The sequence below is a fragment of the Anthonomus grandis genome, chromosome 18 (genome assembly GCF_022605725.1).
Source record: "Anthonomus grandis grandis chromosome 18, icAntGran1.3, whole genome shotgun sequence".
In the NCBI taxonomy this organism is placed as follows: Eukaryota; Metazoa; Arthropoda; class Insecta; order Coleoptera; family Curculionidae; genus Anthonomus; species Anthonomus grandis.
Genome location: NC_065563.1, coordinates 4,934,244 through 4,953,017, shown reverse-complemented (window position 1 = coordinate 4,953,017; position 18,774 = coordinate 4,934,244). Strand labels below are relative to the sequence as shown.

Here is an 18,774-nt window from a genome sequence, read left to right as displayed (position 1 = left end):
GGTAGTAGAGGTACCTATTAAGGGGTTGTATATTTTTGAGAATATTATAATATAGAGTAGAAAGTAGGTAATTTTTGTAGAAGTAGAGGTGCATACCTAACCTAGTTGTTTGATCCTTTTACTATTTTTTTTAGAATGGCCAATAATCTCGCCGAAACCCCTGTGCATGATGTAATTTGTTCTTTACAAGAAACTAATTTTCCCGCCTAACTGAAAATGATCGTAGGGAAATAATTTCTATCGGTCGCCCTACACCCCCCCCTTTCAATTTTAAAACCTGACAAAAAGCAAGGCTAAGCATTCTCGCGATCCTTTAAGACCCAGTGGTTCGAAACCCATCAATGGTTATATGGTAGTTATTTTAAACAAAGTTTGTTTTGTTGGCCTTGTATACTTTTTGGAGGTAATAGAAATAATGTTTGGGTGTCTCAGGGTTTTTGCAATTTAAAAAATCTGTCAGCTAGCATAAAAAAACATGAATCGTCAAAGGAGCATATGAGTACCTTAGTCTAAAGCGCTTGCAAAAAAATAGTAGCACTATACAGGATGCATTAAAAATACAGTCTTCTTTGTTTTTAAAATCCTATAACGAGGATGTAAGAAAAAATAGAAATTTATTGAGCTATTTGATTGATGTCACTTGTCATCTTGCAAAACAAGAACTATCTTTTAGAGGCCACAATGAAAAATCCGATTCTTTTAACACTGGCAATTTTCGTGAAACATTTAACTTGTTAATTAAACGTGACATCGAAATGCAAAACCATTTAAAAAAAATAGGCAATAATTTTTCTGGTTTTTCTAAGACTATCCAAAACGATATAATAGGTTGTATCTCTGAACATCTTTTGGAGACAATACATAAAGCAATAAAAGAAGCATTATTTTTTTCTGTACAAGCTGATGACACTACTGACATTTTAGAAAAATCACAATGCGCTATTTCGGTCAGATATGTAAACCAATCTGGTGACATTAAAGAGAGATTTTTGGGATTTTTTGATGTAAGTCAAGATAGAACGGCAGACGCGATGTACGAATTAATTGTTTCTGTTTTAAGTCCTTTCGATTATAAGAAAAATTTAGTTGGTCAATGTTATGATGGCGCTAGCGTAATCGCTGGTTAGTTAAATGGTTTGCAAAAAAAAATTAAAGACGATGCTCCATAAGCTTTATTTACACATTGCAGTGCGCACCGATTTAACTTAGTTCTACAGAATGGAGCAAAAACTATTAAAATTGCCGAACTTTTTTTGCGAGCGTAACTTCAAATCCCGGCTTCTTCCATCAATCTGCAAAGCGAACATTTATTTTGGACTCTATAGTTGGAAAAAGGATACCGACTGCTGTAGATACCAGATGGGCTTCACGTTCAAAAATCGTTCATCTTTTAGATTCAAAATGGAATGACTTAAAAAAAGTTTTTCAAACAATTATTGACGATCAATCTTCATCATCCGAGTCAATTAACGGGGCAAAGGGATATCTTAGATTTATGAAAGGTTTAAAATTTTCTTTTTTAACCGCGGCTTACAAAAATGTATTTGATATTACAGATCCCCTATTTAGTATTTTGCAAAAAAAGTCTTTAGATATAGCTTATTGTCAAAAACAGGTATTTTTAACAAAAGAGCGTCTACAGTCTTTGCGGAATGAATTAACCTTCGAACAATTTTTTGAAGAAGCAAAAATTAGAATTTCAGGCGATATGATAGATAGCGTGGATAATCCTACACCATCAAAAAGAATAAAATTATCAAAGGGGATGAAGTCTTCTTTGCGAATTTTATTTTATGAGATTATTGATAATATTTCGACGCAAATAGATGTTCGGTTTGCAGATCTATCGCAGTTAACTTATTTTGCATTGGTTGATTCTTATAAGTTCCAAGAGTATGAATATAATAATATAATATAATATAATAAATATATATATATAATATAATATAAAAATATTTTTGACAAACAGCAACTAATTAATGAGTTAAGTGTAATTTTTCACGATGAAGAACTAACAACATTAAATGTAGAGTCGTTTTAAAAACATTTTATAGAAAATGGTCTTAAAGAAATATTTCTCCAAGCTTTTACACTTTTTACGCTTATTGCTACAATACCAATCACAAGTACATCAGTTGAAAGGACATTTTTCATGCCTTAAACGCATAAAAACATATTCCCGAAATAAAATAGGTAATGAGCGCTTATCATCACTTGCTTTAATTTCCATCGAAAAGGAACTCTTTTGCTCTTTAATAATAAGTAGGTTTGCACTTTTAAAGGAAAGAAGAATAAACCTTATTTATAAAAATTAGTTGTTTTACAACTAAAATAAAAAACTAAAAAAAAAACAAAAAAAAAATCAAAAATTAAAAACAAAATCTATGTTAAGTATAAGAATATTATGAAATCTTTTAGTTATATAGTATTCAACTTTAATCTTTTTTAGAAATAGTATTAAAAAGAAGAAAACTACATAAGCTCAAAGGTGCATAATTAAATAACTATGCATTTTTGGTAAGTAAGTAAAAAAGATCTATGTTAATAAAAATTAATTTATTTGTATTTGTTTATAATATAGAAGAATATTTACTGCATCTTTGCATCTTATAGTAGGTATCTGTCAATAACAGTAGGTAGTGTATATATCTAAGGATTTAGTGAAATTAAATGAAATATGGATATAACACAAAAATTACGATCATAATTTAAATTCATACAACTTTGTAAAGGTGTGTTTCATTTTGTTTTTTTTTTGTTTCCGCATTTTTTTTTTTTTTTGATTAAAATCTAAATTTAAAAAAAAATATTTTAAGGTAATTTTTTTTAAAAGATTTCGAAAACGTTATTTTTTTTCTTAATTTTAGTAAATTATTAATGACAAGTGGCCGTGGCACCACAATTTTTTTTTAAATCCCGAAAAAGCGGCGGGAGGGGGAGCTCGGGCTACTCGGTGTGCGCACTGTTATAATAATATGTCGCCTACCTTAGATTACAGGGCGCGAGCCGCCACTGTTAATAACAGTATCGATAATTCGCGATTTAAAATTCCATCTCATTTCCGAACTTCCTGGCACATGCTTACACCCAATTTCATCTAAAACTCTGGGACGCTTCGTAGATTTCGAAAAAAAAGTTGATATACCCGTAAGATTTGCAAAGAAAATCCGGCATTCTTTTACTTTAGTAGCGGAATCTTGTAAAATTAAATTTATTCTGTGAGCGTAGCCAGCGCACGAATATTGCTAGAGGTGCTATATCTTTATTTTTTTTCTGTTTTACCATTTAATTCTTCTGACATAACGGATGCTCCATCATACGTTTGACCTATTAATTTTTTTGCAATATCGAACTCCTGATATTTATTTATTAACAAATTAAACAGATCATCAGCTTTGCGTTCTGCACTTACATCTTACATCATAGAAGCCCATAAAGCGTTCTACTACTTGATCATTTCTTACAAATCGAAATATGACTGACAATTGTGATAAACACGTGATATCTGTAGATTCATCGATCTGCCAAGAAAAACAAGATGAATCTTTTATTTCAGCAGAAATAACATCACGAACGACTGAATTAATACTATCGATTAAATCGTTCTGAATGGTTTTCGACAAACCGCTAAAAACGTAAGATTCATCTAAAAATTCTTTAAAATTGTTGTCAAATTTAGATAGTAAATAAGCCAGTTCTTTAAGTTGCCCCGATTTAATGAATCTTGAGATTCGTCATGACCCCTAAATGCCTGCTCTTGCGTTGCTAAGTAAATTATCAAATCAATTAGTCTTTGTAATACGTCGCGATTTTTCTTTACTAACTCGTTGTGTTTCAATATATTCTCGCGATATGCTGAATTTATAGCGCACTGTATGCTATAATTATTTTTACTAAATAATTTAAATTTAAGTGATGAAAAAGTATGGTCTTCGAATTGGCAGTGCTTTTGCAAGGATACACCTAAATGCTTTAAATCATTATATCCCGTCGAATTTCACGGACTTTGCGCTTTTTCCGCGAAAAGTAAACAATTCCAACAAAATAGTTTATTTCTTGTCTCGCTACCCGTCAACCATTCGTATTTATAGAATCAAGAAGTATTAAATGATCTATTCCTTGTTTTATAGTTCATAATTAAATTTTTCATACCCGGCCGCGGCATTAATTTGTGAACAAATAATTTATCATCTAAATTAAGGAAATGAAATTTACACTTCAGCAAAAAATCAACCAAATCCACTTTATTACTTACGGTGACCCGAACAGAACTTGACTGCGGCTGAACACTTACACTTGCACTTAAATCTGATATTTTTAATAATAATTATTCTAATTTACATACCTACAAAAAAAAAAACTACTCGAAACCGCGAAAATGTCTTTAGGCAAGGTTTAAAGTTTCAACGACGCACACTCTTCCCGTCAAATGGCCCAAATGCTGAAAGCCGAATACGACCGATGGGCTAGCCCGCGGAGCCGAGATCACGAGGTGAAATTTGAATTTACCGCGTTAAGGGCTCCATACACGTTTTTTTCGGGCAGTTTTCACATTTTTAACCGATGGTTGAAAACGTTGAAACGTTGGAAAAGCAGATTCAGATTATGGTTTAGAAAAAACTGAAAATAATACTGCTTTATATGATCAAAATAATGGGAAAAATATGAATGATATTTTATCAGAATTACTCTTAATATTACCAGTCAAGAACACACAGTTTGCGATGATATCCTTATACCCGAAGACCCAGATATTCCAATGAGAAGCAAAATTGGTGAATTGCAGAGTTCTGATTTATGTGTAGAATGTCAAGAGCTAATTTATAATGCGCCAGCAATTGTATGTGAAATGTGTAATTTTACTGTAAATTTTTCATGCGCGATAAATAAAACAATGTGTAATATATGTAATAATTCGAAAACAATCGAGGCGCAACAGTTATCAGCATTTGCAGGTCAAAAGCGCCAGGCTGATCAAATGGTAGCTGCGACAAAAAAAATGTTACCCAATGTTGATGTGGGTGAATGCGTCCTTATTAACATTGATAAAGTTGATCGCAGTCCAGGGGATCCTCAAAACCTTATTACTGTCGTAACGGACATTAAAAATGGAGTGTATCAGGTTGACACTGTCGGATGTATTATTAAATCGTGGTTAAATAGACCAGATATAAAAAAAGCAACAGCTGGGTTTATTACTTTGGATCAAATAAATAAAAATAAGTTTATATCAGTAAGGGAGGCAGTATCTTTAGAATCTCTTTTTAAAGGACAAGGTTACGTTAAATGTTCATGCCAACCATCTAAAACTCAATGTAAAAGCAAAAGATGTCAGTGCTTTAAAGCAAATATGCAATGTAATTCACGGTGTCACAAAAGTGGTCCATGTGCGAATAAATAAGTAAATTTTGTTTAAACTTCATGTTTTACTATATTTTAGTATTATTTTGTTATTTTTTTTAAATAAATATTTTTGTTATAAATACACGCACGTATCTGTATCAGATTAAATAAAGCTTAATTCCAGACGGATCATCTCATTACATTAATATTTGGGCTAATTGTAATAATATATCTCATTTTTCATAATCAGCCGGCTCTTCGTGAAATGGCGTCTATTTAAGTTAGTCTGATTGGGAAACAAGCGAAATTACACTATATGGCGGAAAAGGCCCGGCTGATTGTGTAAAATGATCATTTTTCACTATCAGCCGGCACTTCATGAAGGTCCTAGGATCTTCGCAAAAAGGCGGATTTCACAATAGGACTACGACATATACATTTAAAGCGCAACGTACTTCATCACAATTATTGATAGCTTCGTGCTTCACAAATGTTTCGAACATAAGGCACTCCAAGCCCAGAGCCATCATTGGGTGTATTCTTTTACACCTATTGAAATTTTTTCCGATTCGCGTCAACATGGCATCTAGCTCATCTGACGATGAATTTATTGCGTTAGATAGCCTTGTAACTAAAATAATTACTAGAAAAAAAGTTGGTGTTCACTCTATAAATCGTGAGAGGGTACTTTATGGTGAATATCATCATTTGTTCAAAAAGTTGACAGATGACCCTGACCGCTTTTTTCAGTACACCAGAATGAACCATGAAACCTTCAAATATATTCTAGAAAAAGTTAAACATCTTCTAACTAAAAACTGGTGTAACCTTCACAGTCAGCCCATTTTACCAGAAGAAAGATTAGTCATTACCTTGAGGTAAGTATCTTTATAATATTTACGAGTATATATTTTAAGTAGGTTACTAACAAACAAATCATTTACTATTAACAAAACGTCTAGCAAATAATTACATATGTTGGTTTTGTTTCAACAAAAATAAGACTTAAAATGGTTGATTAAATTTTTATTTCAAAAAGAAGGACAGTGGTGGGGGACATTCGGAAGTACCAGAAACCGTTTCAGGTTGTTCCATGTTTGATAAAATGAGACTTGTACATTCTTCTTCTGCAGTGAAACGATTTCTATCGATGTAATTCAGTGATTGATTGGAAATAGATGAGTTGGAAGTTGAAGGACCAAGGATCGTAGATGGAACAGATTCGAACCTATTTAGCAGGTATGAAAATTGTTCAACTAGCTCTTGAACCCGGCATCGAAAAGCTAATACGCGTGACTCAGGAATTTTTTTCACATGAGGCAGAAGACTTTTAAAAAACAAGAGGTGTTCATCTTCTTTCTCATTTGCTCGCTTAGATTTTGAGTCTAGGTATGCTACTTTTTGTTTCTCAATTTCTAATAATGAGTCGTTAAATATTTCTGTTGGGCCTCGTTTCTTTTTAGATGAAAATTGTGGTGTCGAAGATACATCAGTATTCCTTTTTGTTCTCGAAGGTGTTTCAATATTTTCTTGCCTTGTATTTTCTACGATATCATCGCCAGCATTTCGTTGAGGAGGTGGAACAAAAGCTGGTCTCGTCTAATTCCATCGATGACTGAATCGACTCTTCTGCTTCAGTTTGACTTTCTGCAAAGCTTTCAGTACGACCACTTACTTGTGGCAAATTTCCTTTCAACTTTCTAGGCATTACCGTATCTTTCAAAAATAAGAGCAGTGTGAAGTATGGCCACTTGGATGTCGGAGTATCATTTGCGGCATCACCTGAACGTGGAGGAGGAAATTTTCCTAATTCTACGGAAAATTGATCCCTGATATACTTCCATTTTTTCCTCAGTTTATTTTCTGAAACAAAATTACATAGTAAAAAATTGCACCGACGCGACGCCGAAATTCAAAATGCACTAAAAAGTATGAAATAAAAATAATTAGTATCAAAAATTTGTAAATATCTTGATTATTCAAAATTCAATATTTTTTTCAAATTTATTGTTTGCTTTCATTATCTTATGATTTTACCATCTCTAAAAATATACTTTCAGGATAATTTTAATTTACACCCCTCACTGACCATTTGTAATCATTCATTCATTTATCAAAACGTCAAAACCACGTTCTAATAAAATATGTTTTTTGCAGGTATCTTGCTACAGGCTCATCTTTCAGAATGCTGTCATTTTCATTCAGGGTTGGAGCTTCTACTGTGGGAAAAATTGTAACAGAAACAGTTGCTGCATTGTGGAAAGTACTGCAACCAGTCCATATGCCTGTGCCCACGAAAGATGATTTTCAAAAGATATCTGAAGATTTTAATAATATTTGGAATTTTCCACATTGCATCGGCAGTATTGATGGAAAACATGTACGCATTCTTTGCCCTAGAAATTCAGGGTCAATGTTTTTTAATTATAAAAAATATTTTTCTGTGGTCCTACAAGGAGTAGCAGATCCAAATTATAAATTTATAGTTATAGATGTCGGTGGATACGGCAAACAAAGTGATGGTGGTACATTTCAATCTTCGGAACTGTATAAGTTGCTATCGAATAAACAACTGGGGGATTCCAGAACCAGCGTATCTGCCTCAAACTACCTTAAAAGCACCGTTTGTACTAATAGGTGACGAAGCATACCCCTTGCTTCCTTATCTTTTGAAACCATTTGGTGGAAGAGATTTAAATTTTGAGAAAGAGTGCTTTAATAAACGTTTATCTCGTGCAAGGAAAACTATTGAGTGCCTTTGGTATCGTGAGTGCTAAATGGAGACTACTTTTAAAGTGCATTGAAACTGACATAGCTACTGCAGATCATATAATTAAATGTATATGTATTCTTCACAACACTATAATAGACAGAGAAGGATTTGAACGACATTTGACAGATGTAAGGTTAAATATTCCTGATCACAATAGATGGCAAGTAACAGGACGACCATTAAATGAAGCCAAAACGATTAGAGATATATTTGTAACATATTTTTCCAACATCACTCTGTCATACGATAAATAATAATCTATTTATTCATATTTTTAGAGAAATAAAAACAATAATATTATAATAAACGAAATAATAGATATATATTTTCATACGTACCATCCTCTTTCATTTCTTCAGCAATTTCCAACATTTGTCAACAACATTTCTATTGCTGTGTAATTTACTTTTCTTATCCCATATTGGGCATTTCTTATACACTGATGCTATTAAAATCTCTATATCCATAGCTGTATCTGTCTGCCTGTACGAACAACCGGCTAGAAAGAACTAAATAATCATTCCGGTAAAACCGGTGACGCCGACTACCAGCGCCAACAAGCCTGAGCCTGTCTCTATTGTGTTATTGCTAACTTGAAAGCATTATTTATTATAGAAGCTTATAGGCGCCGATCGGCGCTGGCTGCCGGTAAGCAGGAAATCGGCGTCCACTGTGTTTTTACACTAAGGCTTTAAAATAAGCGAGCATGATGTGAAAGACACCTAGATGGATAAATAATCAAATCGTGGTTTTTCGGTGGGTTGGATCTGCATTGCTACTTTAGCTATAGCTAAATCGTAGGTGACATCAATATGAGGTTGTTGAAGTTCAGCTGCTATTTTTTGACTGCGGATCATTGTTTCCACAACAACGGAGATATCAGTTGGCGATACATTGATTGGTGAGAGATAGACAATTTTTTGTTTGGTATCATTAATGTCTTCAGAATATCGGCTGTTGAATCCTACCTACATAGGGGCATCTGGAAAATTCAAAGCGTGTGACAAAACCCAAAGGGCATCTAATTGTTGTACTGTCTGTAGACTAGATGAACTTATTGTACATTGGTTATCACCAGATGTTTGTAATATGTTAGTGAGTTTCGGCTTCTTCGTATATGGTGTCAATTCTGTACTGATTACATCAAATTTGCGTCTTCTTTTAGATAATTTTTCGGCAGTAGTATCACGTTGACATTCATCATAGTCATAGCTATCATCAAATACAGAATTTTGATATATGATACCAACTGTATCATGCAGGGTATCTTTTCCAGTGGTAGTTTCGACAAACCTGTCGAAATGATCAAATGCAACTTCAGTATTTAAGTTTGGTACTAAAGTGATACCTTCCGGGCATTCTTGAGTTCTCCTTATCCAAGAAAATGTAGCTTCTGTTTCCAGTTCTTCGAGAACATGATAGCTGCAACAGTGACCATATTTGTTGAAAATATCAATGACTTTACGGCTACTGGTCAAACTTTTCTTAGCCATTTCCAATGTAATATGCTTTCCAGGCTTAATATTCCCGTTGGTTACAGCGTAAATTGTATCAGCCGAAATTGAATGTACTTTTCTGTACAAATCTTGAGTATTTTTATGTCGATTTCGGGCACCGCTTAATAATGTGACATAAAAATTCAGCAGATCGTTTTGTATCGTACATTCTCCTGTCATCAAGTCTTTCTTCAATTTTACATTCATTGGTAAAGGCTTCTTTTCTATGTTTAAAATTCTTTTTCGTAAAATGAATGCCGCCCTTTGAAGAATTTCTTCTTCCTCTAATAACGAAAAAAGGCCATCATCTATTGTCCTGTTTTTCGGTAAAATGATATTTTTATTCTGGAAAGCTGCAACTTTAATTTCATCACCGAATTTTTCGAGCATTTTATTGAGCATGTGGTGAAGGTTGCATCAAGCATCATAATTGTGGCCTTCGGCTTCAGACAATTTTTTCATGATATCATTGTAAATTTCACCCAAAGATATTAAAAAGTAACAATTGCCACGAACAATAATATTGTCTTGAACGAACTGCTTAAATTCATCATCAGCTTTTTTATGTAATTCTCGATTTATGTGGAACTTTGTTTGATGTCGGACTACATTGGATTTTAATTTATCAAAATAGTTAACATAGCAGAGTTTATGATAGCAAAAAGACGGAGGCTCCGGAGATTCGAGTGTCTTGAAAATTTCAGTTTCTTTATATCAGTATTTTTATACGAGTCTGAATATTCTGCAAAGGCTTCCACAAGAACTTTATTTCCCCTTTGACCAGTGGTACCTGGCGTCCTTTGTGAGTTTTGATTTTTTTTTACAAAATATACAAATATCCAGGCTCACACTTAACTCTGTCTCTGATATTTGTTCACCTGAAGGATCCAATGTATCAGATGCACATTCTTGAGGTGTTTCTTCTGTTTCGTGTGCAGATGAAGTATTTGGTGTTGGTTCATCTGTGAAAATATATTTAAATACAAAAAAAAATACAAATCTGATAAACTGCTGGTCAAATGAAACGCATTTTAATTTCGCTCACCGTGTATGAAAAATAAAAAGTCAAAAATTGCCTAAAAAAATGCATTTGCGTTTCATTTGACCAGCAGTTTAGTATTATAGTCTCATTTCAATTTTGCATATTTTCATTACCTGTTTGTACTGAAACTACTTGCTATGATGTAGACGCTTTTCTTTTATAATATTTTTTCATAACCGCGAGAAAGATTTTGTGGCATTTCACATGATAGCTGCCATCACATTCTGACACGGGTAAAGCGACGTCGTTATATTTTAAATTAAACTGTTTGCGAGCAGCTAACACATCCCGACACTTTTGTAACGTCTGTACAGTAAAAGGCACCACTTTATCGCCTGTACGATTGTCGCCACAAAAAACGCATGGGAATGAACATTCGATTTTTAAATAACAGCAAAATAATCTATAAAAATAATCTAGTCTTCACTGGCCAACACTGTGGAAAGAACTAACCGTACACGTGACCCCTTATTTTAGATCGAGATACCCTTATCCTCGAAAGACCGTCCCTATTGCAGGCAGATGGTCACTGATGAATCACCGTTCAAAAATGCTAGAGAAAACGTAGAACTAGCGCGTGCGAGAGAGACAGCATATGTACGACGCTCGTGGATACGCTCTCTCTCGCGCATCCACGTAAGTCTGTCTCGCTCGCACTTACAGGAATGACGTTTTTATATGATGCAATCGTCAAAACGGGCTGGCTCTAGATATTTAAAATATTTATAACATTGCTAATGTAAAAAATACTGCCGGTAGAAAGTATGTTGACTTGTACTTGAATCCACGCACTTTCAACATAAGCTGGCAGTACTTTACAATCGTGAAAATGGGCTGGTAATTTTGATTTCATTTTCTAAATACTCTAAATTGCTAACTATAAATAACTAAACTACTCTAAAACTCTGTATTGAACCAGTTCTCTCAAATCTTCTAACCCACTGCTTAATTAGATTTGAACTGGGAGCCTCATTAATGTCATGCAGTCTAAAATGTCGACGGACAAAAACGTACGCATGATTATTCTCATAACACGCCCGAACGCAAAAAGCACGCTGCTCTCCCGTGTACTGCGGCATCGTTACTAAAGTCCCAAATATGAGCTATTTGCCACAGAACACAAATATAGAGAAATGCGTGTTGCTTAATAAACAGACAGAAATTCTGTTGACAGCTATATTGACGTTGTTGACAAAGACGGGGGGGACCATCTTGGGTGGCATATGGCGGGAAATTTAAGCATGATTTATTGGTCGATATTTAAATTTAAAGTAATTTGCAGGATTACAGAAGTTGATGCGTTAACTGATGAGTGATGAGTGATATATTTAAATAAAATTTTATTTTAAAATTAACAATACGCTTATCAGTTTGTGTTTCAATGTGAATATTTTATTAAAAACAATTTTAATAAAATGTGGGTATTTTATTAAAATTGTTTTTAATAATTACCATTACATAAAAATGGGTATAAATTACCATACCCATTTTTAATGAAAAAAAAAAGTTTAATTTTATATTTAAGGTTGGAAAAAAATAAATATTGCTTATCAGACATCCCTCATCACTTTATTCAAGAATTAACACATCAACTAAAATACTGTTTGATTGAAATTTAATTCTCAAGATATTGTTCATTTAGGACATTTAAGATTTTTAGATATAGATACTTACCAAGAATTTCAAATTGGTACGATAGGTATGGGAGCAAATTTCAAATTAAAAAAAAAGCTAAATTGTCTTTTAATTATTTTATTTTAAGATGAATTAAAATAAATTTAACAAAGGTTTTTAAAATGCATAAAAATAGTTATAATAAATTATAAATTAAATACAGTAAACTGTAAGTACTGTATTAATAAGACCTTTTATGTAAAAAATGGAATTGTTGCAGGTATAAAGTATATTTTAACTGAATACTAATAATTTTTGGATTTTCAGAAAAAAAAATACCTGCTTTTTTTGTTTCCTTAAGTGTTTAAAACATTATAAGAAACATGTATAATATAACAAACATACCTAAATAAAAAATTAAACATATATATATATTTTAACCATCTATACAATTGTAACGAAATAATATATATCCACATATTATAGAAAACAAAATATAAACTCTTATAACAACAGAAACTGTACGTATTTCTTGAAATAAATCTGGCTTCTTATTATGAATAAATTAATTAATAATGACTATGTATTAATATGCATGTTTTTTTATTTTTTGAGTATTAGCAAATAAAAACAAAATATAAACTGTAATAAAAAACTTAACTTAATCCGTGACATGATATAACTATGTACAGGGTGGCCAAATAAGAATGCGAGGTACTGTATCTGGGAAACTATTCATCGTAGAAGCTTGCGATAAAAAAATTTATTACTAAAATGACCAAGAGAATGACCTGGAAAATATTTTCAAGTTTCTAAAATGGCCGCTAGGGGGCGCAACTGCAATCTTGAATCTAGAAAACTGATGTTTCTGTAAATTTTGCTGAATTAACCTAACAAAAAAATAGCTGATTATTAAAGTAGAGACTAATCCGAACCTTTTTTATTTGAATAGTTTTGCTGTATCTCTAAAAATAAAGTGGTGGGGGGTGTTCAAAACTTGGCTTAAAACACACCCTGTATACTAAAAACGCCTTAGCCGATTTTATCAAACTTGGGCTAGTTGAAAAGAGCTATTATTAAGCTACAAATATTATTATATTTCATGTTTTTTTAGTTTTACGCCGCTAGAGGGCTTTTTTCGGCTTTCTGACACAAATGACTAATTTTCTCAAAAAACTTAAATGCAATGGTATAAATTTTTTTATACAAAAAAATAGCTTAATGACGCCTAAATATGCTTGCGAAAACCGCATCTTAATATCTTCATCCTAACCTAAAATTTAGGCCAAAGAAAATTTTATATGGAAATCCCTTAATATTTTTAAAAACTACAAAATAATTTATTTCGAATTTCTTTTATAATGTAAGTTGTGGTCCTATACAAGACCGATTTTAAAAAGAAAGGGTTTTAATGCCCCCGTAAATGCTCGAAATGCTGACCATCACGCTCTATGCATTGCTGAAGCCCCTCATGGGTAGATAGAACTGCAGCTTCAATTTCGGCTCTCGGTATGGTATGTATTGCATTACGAATGCGGTTTTTCATATCTTCTCTAGTCGTAGGCTGAGTCTGAAATACAATGTCCTTTAACCGCCCCCATAAATAGAAATCAAGACAGGTTAAGTCTGGGGATCGCGGAGGCCATGGAAACAGGCTTCCTCTTCCAATCCACCGCTGTTGAAAAATGTTAATAATATGCTCTCGCACATTCCTAGCAAAATGTGCTGGACAACCATCCAACTGCAAAAACAAATTTTGCCGGACTTCAAGTGGCACATCTTCCAGCAACAACGGTAATTGATTTACCAAAAAGTCGAAAAAAACATTGCCATTTAGAGATTGCTCAAAAAAATATGGTCCAATAATGTTGCCTCCAAGTATACCACACCACACATTTAAACTCCAGCGCCCTTGGTGCTGAACTTCACGCAACCAATGCGGATTTTCTGCAGACCAATAATGCATGTTATGCAGGTTGACTCTACCGTCACTATTAAATGTGGCTTCATCGGTCCAAAGAATTTTAAATAAAAAATCTCTGTCCTCGCGTATCATGCCTAATATCCAATGATAATAGTCCAACCTACGGTCAAAGTCTGCTTCTTTCAATGCCTGATGTAAATTAACATGATATGGGTGCATTCTATAAATATATTAAAAAAAAAGCTGAACTTAAATAAATCCATATATGACGATGGCTATTAAAATTTACCTATTGTCCTTCAAAATATTTTGAATCGTTGTTCTTGATATGCCTAATTCAAGGGATAATGCTCTTGTGCTAACATGAGGATTTCCTTCAATATATCCCAGTACGCTGTTAATATTGTCCACATTTCTTCTAATTCTTGGCCGTTGAAACCTAGGCCGAAAACTACCATTGGCTCGTAAGTTCGCCACTAATCGGGGAAAAAATCTAATATCGCAAGGACTTCGATTTGGATATCAAGCAGCATAAACCCTTTTTGCTACTGCAGCATTTTGAAGACATTCAAAATAAACCGCAAGCATATCAACAGCTTCATCGTTCGTAAAACGCATTTTGCAAAAACAAAAAATGCTCAAGTAACGTAAAACTTTTGACAACTTACTATTGACAATTTGAGGAATGTTTATAATTTGAGTAGACATTTGTTTTGTTGCATTCCATGGCCTGCTTTCTAATAATTATTTTTTTCGTATTATATCCATAGTGAATATATAACATAAAATAGGTCTGATTTTTGATATAAGCATTATTAATACTTACCTTTTAGTGATATTAGGTAATATTTTCAAAAATGGTAAATTTTGTTTTCAAAGGTAGTGAATTTTAAAAAATTCCAAAATAATTAGTATAAAAAAATTAAAATTTAAGGGTATAAAATATTCTTTGGCCTATATTTTAGGTTAAGAACAAGATATCGAGTTGCGGTTTTCGCAAGAGTATTTAGACATCATTTAGCTATTTTTCTATGAAAAAAAAATCATATCAACGCATTTAAGTTTTTTGAGAAAATTAGTCATTTGTGTCAGAAAGCCGAAAAAAGACCTCTAGCGGCGAGATGTAAAACTAAAAAAACATGAAATATAATAATATTCGTAGCTTAATAATAGTTCTTTTCAACTAGCCCAAGTTTGATAAAATCGTCTAAGGCGTTTTTAGTATACAGGGTGTTTTAAGCCAACTTTTGAACACCCCCCCACCACTTTATTTTTAGAGATACAGCAAAACTATTCAAATAAAAAAGGTTCGGATTAGTCTCTACTTTAATAATCAGCTATTTTTTTGTTAGGTTAATTCAGCAAAATTTACAGAAACATCAGTTTTCTAGATTCAAGAATTTTCTTTTTTTTAACCACAAATCAATAAAAACAAAATATAAATTCTAACAAAAAAAATATATAAACTAAAAATTTCATAATGCAACTTCAAAGGTTTCCGTTGTTACCATACCTTAAGCTTGATTTTGGTTAGTCACAATCGGGTAAAAATGTCAAAAGTCAGTGGGGTTGTTTCCAGTAAGTATGGAACATGAAATATAATAAAACAGATTAAGGCAGTATGTTCTGTATACAATATTATATCCTAATCGGGTTAATTAATTATTCTAATTATTATTTCATCCTAATGATCCAAAATACGAAAGTCTTTATTATTAGTAAGTATTGATTATCACAGTAGTTATGATCACAATTAAGGTTCTATAATTTCGCTTTAAGCAAATATTATGATTTTATTTAATCAGTCAATAAATAAAATAGGACTATAAAAAGCAAAGCATTTAGGATTCTGATAGTTTTGATTCTGATTGTGTATCATGACGATATTTAAGATTTTTGTTTTTTTGCAGGCATTTTAGATTGTTGAAACTTTTTCTGTTTTTTAGAATGACCAACACTTAAAGATTGTGGTTATGAAGTTGGTTTCTGATTTTTATCCTTTAAATATTTATAAATTATTGAGGAAGTGTTACCTTGAACAATTTGTTTAACAATGTCATGTTGGTCACAAAAAGAGAAGTCCTTAAAAACTTTTTCTCTAAATTGACTAAATGACCATGGTTCTCCAAAAATTTGTATAACTTAAGGTGCATTAAGTCAATTAGGGAAATCAGTTTTTGAGAAGGATATGTCAATCTGGATCTGTCATCATTTTCCTTAAACTGAACAAATAGGTGTTGTGTTTCTACTTCAGGTGAATATAAATTTTTATAACAAGTGGCACAGTGGTCTAGATCCAACTTTTTTAGTATATAACCAGCCACATATGCAGTAGCATAATTATTCTCGTAACAAAATTGCCTCCTCATTGGCTATATCTGGATCTTCAAAGATATGTTTATTATTGCAATTAGACACTGGGTACATACAATTATCAGCACTAGAACTTTCCGAATACTTTTGTAGAAAATCCCCAAAGTTACCCAGAGATTGACAAAAGTCATCTTCACAATTAGAGTTTTTTGAAATAGGTGAACTTAAGTTATTTATCACAAGCAGCTACACTAACTTTCATGACTAAAAAACTGTCCTTAAAATTGAAATGATGTTGCTTCAGCTTGTGAAGACATTTATATGTTCTCATGCTATTATAACTAACTCAGATGCTCGATGGATATAGTCCATAGCGGCAAATTTCCCTTTTTCAAATTCAATCCTATTTTTTATGAGCGAATTTCTTGTATTTTTTAATAAATGTGGTACATCAAAAATGGTAGTGATGCACTGTCCATTTACAACAAAATGATAGGGAGTTGGCTTATTCAGTATCGGTTTAGCAGTCGTACAGAGTAGACGTCTATACTCGTAGGAGGCGCCGGTGCTCAGTTTTGTTTTGTTTTGATTCGTTTTGATTTAATTTAAATTGTTTTGATCTAGTGTTGCGTGCTTACATTAACGTGCTATATTTTCGCGGTACAAGTGTTTCCTAAAAAACTAATTAAGTTCCTGCATCAGTAAATGTTTTTGTTTTATAAACAGTTCCTGTTTTGACTAAATTAAAATTATCTGGCTACCATTGACCTTAACTTGAAATAATTGAACATTAACCGTAGGGCGTGCAATTGTGTGTTTTGTTGTACGTTTGTTTCCTGCGTTGGGTTTAAGTTCAAGTTACTGTTTACTTGCAGTTCCTGTTTTTACCATTAATATTTATTTCAATTTAATAATATTTCCTTATAATCTAAAATGAACCGCAGTTTCAAATGTTGTCAAAGAAGGGATTTTTCAAATTATTGCTGCATCTCTGGTTTTTGAAGATGAAGTGTCGGAGGCCGAAAAGAAGTTTCTCATTCCTGGAAAATCTGCATAAACAGAATGAAGAACTTAAAGTTGAATTGGAAAACTTAAAAATTAAAGAAGGTGAATTGTTGGCATTACTGAAAGTGAGTGTTGCCCTTTCACTCACTTTCAGTAATGCCAACAATTCACCTTCTTTAATTTTTAAGTTTTCCAATTCAACTTTAAGTTCTTCATTCTGTTTATGCAGATTTTCCAGGGTTGAGAAACTTCTTTTCGTCTTAAGTTCAATTCACAAATTAGCGAGCTAAATGTCCTAAATAAAAATTTAATTATAACGATAAAAACTTTAGAAATTGAGTCTTCAACCTATAAGACTGAAATAAACTTGCTACAAAAAGACGTAAACGACTTAAATAACTTAAATAAGAAGATGTTAGACTCCGTAAAGTTGTTGGAAGTTGAAAAAGATACCTGTTATTCCGACATTTGAACATTGTGCATTGAAGGAACAGCTACAGATATCTAAATCTGTTGTTATTAATTCTTCAACACAGCTACCATCTAGGCCAAATACACCTGACGATAGTCGACCTCGGCTTCTCTTTGTTAGTGAAAATTGTAGCAGAGTGTTCCTAAAACATTTACGTTTAAAGTTTGAAGCTTACTACAAGGTCCAGTGTTTCCTGAAACCGGGCAGTTCAAGCAGTGAAGTGATTAGGACAGCATCAAATTTAGTTAAGGACTTTACGAAAGAAGATTGTTTAATAGTAATGTTAAATGAAATTTGTTCTTCATCTGATGTTTTAAAAAATTTAATTCAAAATCATGTTGATACAAAAACTTTAGTGATGACAAGCCCTTATACTTATTTATGCCATAATGTTATCTATAATAGTAATAAGGCCCTTTATCGTACTTTTCATGCAAATAATATTAATCTGTATGGGATTTTAGAGTCTAATCACGCCAGTAACTTTGGTTCAGACTTGGCATCATTATTACATGCGCATATTTTCAAATATTTTAAAATTAATATTTCATCGAATAAATTGTCTTTGAATCATCAAATTAATGAGTCTGAACTGATTACTGATCGTGATATAGACATGTCCACGAAGGTTGAATCTCATTCATGTTCATATTCTACTAGTAAGATTGAAATTAGCTCTTCGAAAAGCTTAAGTATCTTTATTCTTAATATACAATTCCTAAGAAACAAGATGGATGAGCTTCATCTTTTGCTGGACACATGTAATTTTCCTGATATTGTACTTCTGACTGA

General features: G+C 32.5%; 1 protein-coding gene across 1 annotated transcript; it reads left to right on the top strand.

The window, feature by feature from the left end:
- Window positions 1–4,894: 4,894 nt before the first annotated feature.
- Window positions 4,895–5,401, top strand: LOC126747068 (uncharacterized). Its single transcript, XM_050455559.1, has one exon. The coding sequence runs from the start codon at window positions 4,895–4,897 to the stop codon at window positions 5,399–5,401; it is 507 nt and encodes a 168-aa protein (XP_050311516.1).
- Window positions 5,402–18,774: the final 13,373 nt, after the last annotated feature.

Coding starts and splice junctions, on each gene's coding strand:
- LOC126747068 (XM_050455559.1), top strand. CDS start 4,895: ATGTGTAATATATGTAATAATTCGAAAACAATCGAGGCGCAACAGTTA.